Consider the following 9,351-nt stretch of genomic DNA (forward strand, 5'->3'; position numbering starts at 1 on the left):
AACAATGACAAACCTTTGTTTTTCCCTTTTCCTCCTTCATCCTCTGAATCTATTCCCTCTTCCTTTTCCTGAGTCCAATCCCATCCCCTTGACTACCAGAGGCAGATAAAACCTATAAACACCCTGGAAAAGGGAAACACAAAAAGAGAGAATGATTGAACATTAAGGCACAAGCCATCCTTCACACCTGTCTATCCCCAAACTCACTGCTACTTCTGAATATTTTCCCCACCAAAAATCTAGGTTTACATTTTCTCAGGAAGCATGAGCTCAGTTAGACAAAAAAAAATCTGGAGTTAGATGACATGATAAAATATAATTGAAGGATTTGATACTGATATGCAGTTCGATTCAACAAATACTCTTGGGTGGCAGGGGCCATGGTAGGCTGGACTGAGGTGGGTGGGGGGTGGCGTGCAGGGGTGCAGAGGGGATAAAGACATTCCACTATCCCAAGAGGCTTACAGTTACTTAGGGAGCCGGAGATTGCTCAAATAATTGCAAGATAATCAACCAAGACTCCAGTGTTTTGAGAATGCAGAGAAAGGAAGGCTGAACTGTAACCAGAATCAACAACCAAAACTCTGGTATGTTTTGGTTAAGTGATCTGTAGTGACCTCATACACAGCAGATTGAAATACTTCCCAGTCTCCCCCATGCTCACAATTGTTCCTATGGACATATACATGAGAGGGCTTCAAAAATTCACGAACTTTTTGAAATAGACATATATACACATATATGTGTGTGTATCTGTATATATGCATATATATGTATATGAAGATACAGTGGTTAAAGTGCTCAGCTGATAACCTAAAGATCAGCACCTATTAGGTGCTCCCCAGAAGAAACTGGTGGTCTGTTTCAGTACGCATTTACAATCTTGCATACCCTATGGCAGTGGTTCTCAACCTTCCTGATGCGACGAAGCTTTAATAGAGTTCCTCATGTTGTGGTGACCCCAACCATGAAATTATTTTCGTTGCTACTTCATAACTGTAATTTTGCTACTGCTATGAATCAGGAACCCCTGTGAAAAGGTTTTTTGACTCCAAAAGGGGTCACGACCCACAGGTTGAGAACTGCTGCCCGATGGCACAATTCTACTCTGTCGTGCAGCATTGATTTAAGTTGGAAGCACCCAACTGCAGTGGGCTTGGTTTAGTTTTTATAAATCTATAGACTAGACCCAAGTTTTAATTCCAGTTCCAACATTTACCAGTTAGGTGATTTGGGGGCTACCGTAACTTAACAGTTTTTTGTTTTAATTAATACTAGCTCTCCAGTCCCCAGGTCTCACTCTCTGCCATAGCGTCAATACTGACTCACAGTCAACCCCTGTGGGTTTTGTGAGACTGTAATTGTTTACAAGAATAGAAAGCTCTCTTTCTCCCTCAGAGTAATTTGTGGTTTTGAACTGCTGATCTTTCTGTTCACAGCCCAACATGTAACCACTAGACTACCAGCTCTCCAGTCTCCAGGTAGAGCTATAACATTTTAGGAGCAGATCGTATCCACGAAAAGGAGACCTGTTGCAAAATACACTGGAAAGAATCTAAAATAAGAAAGCATATGCTCTGTGTGCATGCTTTAAATTCTGAAACATTATTTATAAAATTGCAAAGTAAGGAAATAGAGTATCATTATCACGTAAACAGCCTCTCCTTGTGCGAACTGAGAATAATAGGACCAGCTTCAGAGTCAGTGCAAAGATTGAGGGAATTAATTATAAGCAAAGCCCTTAGAGAAATGCTGGGAATCTGCCCATGGTTGCTAGCTGCTGTCAGGTCCGTTCTAATGGATAGCAACCCTGCATACAGAATGAAACGGGGCTTGGTCCGGCATCAGCCTCACAACCGTTGCTATCCCTGCCCTCATTGTTGCGGGTCTGGTTCCAGTTCATCCCATTGGCGCTCTTCCTCTTGATCACCAACCCTCTACTTTACAAAGCATGATGTTCTTCTTCAGGAACGGCTCTGTGCTCACGGCATGTCCAAAGCAGGGGAGAGGGAATCTCACCATCTTCACTTAGGAACATTCTATCTGTAAGAACGATCTATTTGTTCTGGCAGCTCATAGTTTATTCGACATTCTTTGCCTACCCCATACGTTAAAGGGATAAGTTCTTCTGTGGCCTTCCATGTTCCTTGTCTAGCGTTGGTGTACATAAGAGAGATTGAAAGCACCATGCCTTGAGTCAGGCTGACCTTAGTCCTCACAATGATATCGCTGCTTTTTAACACTTTAAAGACATGTTTTACTGCAGATTTGCCTGATGCAAAATGTCATTTTATTTCTTGATTGCTGCTTCCCTGGGCACTAATGGTGAATTCAAGTAAAGCGAACTTCTTGGCAAGCTCAATATCTGTATATAGGGTAGAGTAGGCACTTGTTATGATTTTTATAATGAAGACTATTTAATTGTCAGTGCATAGAAAATGTCAGAACATCTCTCTTGAGACAGTATAGTAGAGGGTGAAATGGGGGGAGAAGAAGGGAGGGGTGTGCACACTCTCTATTTTGTACCCTGTGACATTTAAACATTAAACAGACAAAAGTTTTAAGACCATGTTGCAGACACATCAAAGACACCATACACACAGGTAGAAGAATCTAAGCTCTGAGTCTAGGAACTCGGTACTTAGAAATATAAGGTGTGCATTTCGTTTCTGGTTCTAATAATTACACTAACCCCTAATGATTATATTGAACCGTAACTTTTAAAAAAATCTGTAAAATGGGCTTACTAGCACCTGCTTCATAGGATTAAACACTGTAATATAATGAAAGTATGTGCCTCACATGTCGATCACATTCCCTCACCTGTATCGTATTGTCATCCCCTCTCATACTTCAGCTGAGTTGCATTGACTCTTCCTCTTGAGTCACTACAGGTGAAATTCAAGCTGCCCTCGATGGAGAATAGTACAGAAGCCACCGAGTCCATCCTCTTGGGATTACCCGATGACCCCGATCTTCAGGGTCCCTCCTTCTGATATTCTTGTGCATCTACCTCATCACTCTAGTTGGGAATGGGGGCATGATGGCGATTATCCGCTCTGACCCTCGCCTCCACACTCCAATGTACTTCTTCCTCAGTAACCTCTCCTTTGTAGACCTGGGCTATTCATCGGCTGTCGCTCCAAAGATGGTGGCTACACTGCAGTCAGGGAACAAAGTAATCTCTTACAATGGATGCGCCGCTCAATTTTTCTTCTTTGTGGGTTTCGCAACTGTCGAATGCAACCTGCTGGCGTCTATGGCCTATGACCGCCACGCAGCAGTATGTAGGCCTCTTCATTACACAACCACCATGACAGCGGGGGTGTGTGCCCTCCTGGCTATCGTCTCCTATGTCTGTGGCTTTCTCAACGCCTCCATCCATGCAGCAGATACCTTCCGACTCTCCTTCTGTGGGTCCAATGAGATTCATCATTTCTTCTGTGATATCCCCCCACTCCTGGCCATTTCTTGCTCCAACACACGCATCAGCAAGTTGGTAGTCTTCCTTGTCGTGGGCTTCAATGTCTTTTCCACCCTCCTGGTCATCCTTATCTCTTATTTCTTCATATGCATTGCCATTCAAAGGATGCGGTCAGCGGAAGGACGCAAGAAAGCTTTCTCTACCTGTGCCTCTCACCTCACCGCAGTCTCTATCTTCTACGGGACGATCATCTTCATGTACCTCCAGCCCAGCTCTGGTCAGTCCATGGACACAGACAAAATTGCGTCTGTGTTTTACACGGTGGTGATTCCCATGTTGAACCCACTGATCTACAGCCTTAGGAACAAAGAAGTGAAAAGTGCTCTCTGGAAAACATTTGCTAAATTTTACCCCCAGTCTCTCCATCTGACTAGGAAGTAGGCAGGTGGTGAAAGGAGAAACTCATTTCTCTCTAGATCTACATGCTGTCGTGACTGTTGAAGTTGGGCAGATTCCAATCGTGTCTTCCCCAAGAATGGTGGTTACTTCTGCTAGAAGGAGCCCTGGAAAGCCACATGCTGAAATGCCTCACGCAGGAGCATATTAGGATATTTAGACACTCAGAAGCATATTATGATATTTACAGAACAAGAATATGGAACACGTAAGCCTTCCTTATGTGTACAGCCAGTCCTACTTTCTCCCCTTGTCATTGAAAGGTATTTTCATTTGATATTCAAGTGGATCTATGTATCAAATATTCATCTGAAATACACAGCTAATGTATTTTTCCTTCCATTTTGTTCAGAGGGTTGCAAGGTAATGCTTCTAATGCTGACAGGGCAATTTTCAATAGTTTTAATAATGTCTCAGGAATTGTTACAACGTAAAGTAGAGAACGCTAGACCAAGGGTCAGGTGGCTCAGATTAAGTACTGCCCTGAATCCCACCTCTTCTTCCCCACCCTCCCTTCACCTTCTCTCCTTGAGCATGCTAGACTTCCTTTGTCTAAAGTGCTAGGAAATTTTTGGTTGAAAACAATAAACCACCTTTTATACAGAAGTTGGCAACATTTTCAGTAGATGGATTGCTTAAACTTTAACCTGGATACACATATCCTTCTTCTGAGAGCCTGCACTCTGTCCTCTGTTTTTGGCCTTTGTCTAGCATAATTACTAAATCTTGCAGGTTTGGAGAGAAAATCGCAATTTTCCCAAGGGTTATGAAAGGTGATATTTGTCTTTTGAATTAAAGCCTTGCATTTCTCATCACTGCTAAGTTTGGCGAATCTATTATGAATATGCATAGTAGCTGTCAGTGCACTCTTTACTTTTATTTTTCAATAATTCAGTTCACCTCTAAGCATTGTGGTATTCTGTAATTAGATGCCACAACAATAATAATACTAATAATAAAACTCTGCCTGTAAATTTACTTCTTAAGATAAGAATGGCATGATGACGCACAGCCCCAGTCCACTTTCGGGTCTTGTTTCATGTGCTAGATGATGTGAGCGAAAGTGTCTGCATGGGAAGGGAGTGGTAATTAATTTTGCTTCTCACATATCAACTGTTGATTTTGTTTATAGCTACAATTATCCCAAGTCACCACATAGTTCATAATTTCAAGATCTGAAGAAAAAAGGTAAAGCTTTTACTTTCGATGTGGAAACCAGGTATCTGAGGACTACGCCAGGTGGTTGAGAAGGTCAACATTATTTTGAGATGTTCGGAGCCTTTATGCACAGGGTGACCTCCGCAAAGAGAGTTGACTCAAGGTCAACTCTCTTGGGGAAAGAGGAACAAAGAGTTTCATAACATGAAGTTTAACATTTAGGGACGTCATTTGTAACACAATCGCTGCCATCAACTACAGAGATAGGGAGCTTCTTCCGGATACAGGACCTTGACAGCTTGACTTACTTCATCCATCCTCCTGCCTTTCCCTTCGTTAGCAGTAAGGCCAACTGAGCAACACCCATGGATTTCCAACCTTCACGGCCATGGTTCAACACACATAGGAGTCCCTCTCAGGGCTCAAGGGCATAAAGAATTGGAGATGAGTCTCGGTTCTAACTCACTATCATCCAGTAGATTCTGACTCATTGAGATCCTGTTGGGCAGAGTTGAACTGCTCCTCTGAGTTTACAAGGCTGTAAATATTTACAGGAGCCAAAAGTCTCATCTTTCTCCCATAGAACAGTTTGTGGGTTCAAATTGCTAAACTTGGTGGCTAGAAGCCCAATACAGATCCCACTATATTCTTAGCGCTCCTATGAATCTGAGTAGCACTGAATCCATTCCAATCTTAGCTCACTCCCCCTACCCTGTTCCCCTACTTAATAGAATTAATTGACATTTTCTTTGTTTCCTTTCTCAACTCCTTGTTTACTTCCTGTTTTCCCTTCTGCTATTTCTCCTTCTTTTATCTCATTTGATTCTCAAACAAATGGGAGAAGCAAGCACATTCCTTACTACTAAGCGATTCAATAAAAATTACCAGCTCCTCACTGAGTTGACTAACTGCTGGCAGTCCATGTGTGTCATAGGAGACTTGCTCCATAGGGTGTTCAGTGGCTACCTCCCCACCCTTCAAGTCCCCTCCCAAGGTGCTTCTAGGAATTCTAACCTTGAATCCTTTCATTGGTATCTGAGCATGTCAACAGCACTTTCACCCCTCAGGGACTCTACTTTGCCACTAGGCTCCTCTGAAAAGTTTGTCTATAGCTTGCACATTATAATTGTTATAGAAAACAGCAAGGCATAGTTCTGGGCATCTTTCTTTCTGCATCTGCTGTCCAATTTAGGCAGAAAACTGTGGGTCTGCGGAAGGCAAAGTCCCAATGCCTACCTATTTCTATTTTCTGTTGAACTCAAATTAGTGCTTCGTATGATTTGAAAATTTCTGACAAAAATCACTACTCATCGTATCATGAATTGGGTGTCCAGTTCTTCAGAGAGGCCACTTACTCTCTCTGCACCGAACCTACAGAAATAAAGTGTGAGGATAACAGGTAATAGAGTGTGCAAAAATGTCTGTGATGACACAGCTCGGAGACCTGCACTGGCTCTTGCTTTCACTGTCCTGCTTTGTCCCATTCCTGGGTTTTGCCTTTCCCCCCTCTCTCTACCCAAGTCCAAGTCTTTGTTTTTATCAATTATTTGATCCAGACTTCCATTCTTCTTTTTCTTGAACAAATGCACTTCAAGCTGACAGAGTAAGTGTTCGTTTACAAAAGCTACTCAGAAGGCAATGTCTTGTTGCCAGCAAAACATCAATTTGCAGTATATACATGACAGTGGGGAGCTTTTCCCTTCCACGTGGGAAACTGTGAAATGGGGACCAAGCATCTGTTTGGTCATTAACAACCGCCCCCCTCTCCCTGCAGGAGTAGTCTGAGCAATGAGAGATGCTGCAAAGAATGCCTGCAGCTCAGAGCAGTCTAATGAAAACACAGAAAGACTTCCGACCTGAAATGTCCCCGGCAGAATGTGAAGCCATTTAAACCCGGGCAATTATTCATATCCATGTAGATTATTACATGAAGGGAAATTACAAAGGATTTATGCTTCATTATTGAATAATTCTAAATAGGCAACCTTTTTTGCATAAGAGGGCTCATTTGGCATTATGCACCAGGAATGAAAAATTAATATTGAGACATACTTAACAATTGAACCTAGAATTATAGAGTCAGAGAAACATTAGTCCCCAGAAAGCCCTTAAAAATAATCTAAACCAGCCTCAAATTTTACGTTTGAAAAATCTGCTTCTGTGGTTCAATTTGCTTGAATGCACAGAGAACCAAAGTTTGAGTTTTATTTACATTTCACATTCTATAAAGTTTTGAGGTGTCAAAGGAGATTTTTCTTTTTTATTTGCTCATTGTGACATAGGATTTCGTGCTGATCTATCCATTATTAAAAATAAGATCCAATTGTGTTCGTGGTTACCTGGGATAGGACCGAGGAGAACACTGGAGCTAAGGGCAATGAGGTTCTGTGAAGAGTCTTAGAAAAGCTGAATGGCTACAACCTGCAACTATTGGTCTCTACCCGTCTAGAGAAAAGAAGAGTAAAAAAAGTGTTTCAAGGGAGACACTGATCAGTGTAAGACATGAAAAAAATGATAAATTATAGGATTCATGAGGGAGGGATAGTCAGGGAAGGAGGGGAAAATGAGGAGCTGATATCAAGGGCTCAAGTAGAAAGAAAAATGTTTTGAAAATGATGATGGCAACAAATGTACAAATGTGCTCGACACAATGGATGTATGCATGGATTATGATGAGTTGTAGGAGCCGCCAATAAATAATTTATTAAAATTTTTTAAAAAGAGAAAAAAGTCAAGTATTCATGGAAACAATTAGTCCATGGAGTCTTTAATTTATTGTTAATACTTTTCTCAGGGGCTCTTACATCTCTTATCACAATCCATACATTCCTCCAATGTGTCAAGTACATGTGCACATTTGCCACCATCATCATTTCCAAAGCATTCCCTTCCCACTTAAGCCCTGGCTATCAGCTCCTCATTTCTTCCTCCTCCCTCCCCCACCCGTCCTCCCTCAAGAACCCTTGATAAATTACAGATTACTTTTTCCGTATCTCACATAGTCCTCTGTCACCCTCACCCACTTTTCCATTATTCATCCCCCTGAGCGGGGGGTTCTAGATTGATCCTTGTGATCAATTCCCCCTTTCTCCTCCCACCCTTCCCTAATCCTCCTGGTATCTCTACTCTCCTGGTTGACCTTGTGGGGTTTATCTATTCTGGCTTCCCTGTGTTGCAAGCTCTTATCTGAAGCAGTACACATGTTCTGGTTGAATCTGATTTGTAAGGTAGAATTGAGGTCATGATAGTGGGGTGAAGGAAGCACCAAAGAGCTCGAGGAAAGTTGTGTGTTTCATCGGTGCTATACTGCCCTCTGACTGGCTCCTCGATTCCTGTCACCCCTCTGTGAGGGGATGTCCAATTGTCTGCAGATGGACATTGCGTATCCACTCCATGACTCCCCTTATTTACCTTGGGTATGGTTTTATTCTGGGTCTTAAATGCCTGATACCTGACCCCATTGACTCCTCATCATCACACCGGCTGGAATGCTTCTTCCATGTGGGCTTCATTGCTTCCGAACTAGATGGCCACTTGTTTGCCTTTAAGCCTTTAAGACAGTCCAAGGAAATCTTTTTATTTTTTAAATCATTTTATTGGGGGCTCATACAAGTCTTATCACAATCCATACACACATCCATTGCATAAAGCACATTTGTACATTTGTTACCCTCATCATTCTCAAAACATTTGCTCTTCACATAAGCCCCTGGCATCAGCTCTTTTCCCCTCTCCCTCCCTGCCCCCTCATGAACCCTTGATAATTTATAAATTATTATTTTGTCATATCTTATACTGTTTGATGTCTCCTTTCACCCACTTTTCTGTTGTCCGTCCCCCAGGGACGAGGTTATATGTAGATCCCTTTGATCGGTTTCCCCTTTCTGCCCCCCTTTCCCTCCCCGCTCCTGGTATCACCACTCTCAGCACTGGTCCTGAAGGGTTCATCTGTACTGGATTCCCTGTGTTTCCAGTTCCTATCTGTACCAGTGTACATCCTCTGGTCTAGCCAGATTTGTAAGGTAGAATTGGGACCATGATAGTAGTGGTGGTGGGGGGTGCATTTAGGAACTAGAGGAAAGTTCATCGTTGCTACACTGCACCCTGACTGGCTCATCTCCTCCCCACTACCCTTCCATTACAGGGATGTCCATTTGCGCACAGACGGGCTTTGGGTCTACACTCCTCACTCCCCCTCATCCACAATGATAGGATTATTTGTTCTTTGATGCCTGATACCTGATCCCTTCAGCACCTCATGATCACACCAGCTACTGTGGTTCTTCCATGTGGGCTTTGTTGCTTCTCAACTA

At 42.6% G+C, this 9,351-nt stretch overlaps 1 protein-coding gene across 1 annotated transcript; it reads left to right on the plus strand.

The window, feature by feature from the left end:
* Positions 1 to 2,882: 2,882 nt before the first annotated feature.
* On the plus strand, positions 2,883 to 3,865 carry OR5B21 (olfactory receptor family 5 subfamily B member 21). The gene is given in 2 exon segments (XM_075548080.1): positions 2,883 to 2,979; positions 2,982 to 3,865. Coding segments are annotated over 2 exon segments (948 nt in total). The 5' UTR covers positions 2,883 to 2,915.
* The last annotated feature ends 5,486 nt before the right edge of the window (positions 3,866 to 9,351 follow it).

The sequence above is a fragment of the Tenrec ecaudatus genome, chromosome 4 (genome assembly GCF_050624435.1).
Source record: "Tenrec ecaudatus isolate mTenEca1 chromosome 4, mTenEca1.hap1, whole genome shotgun sequence".
NCBI lineage: Eukaryota > Metazoa > Chordata > Mammalia > Afrosoricida > Tenrecidae > Tenrec > Tenrec ecaudatus.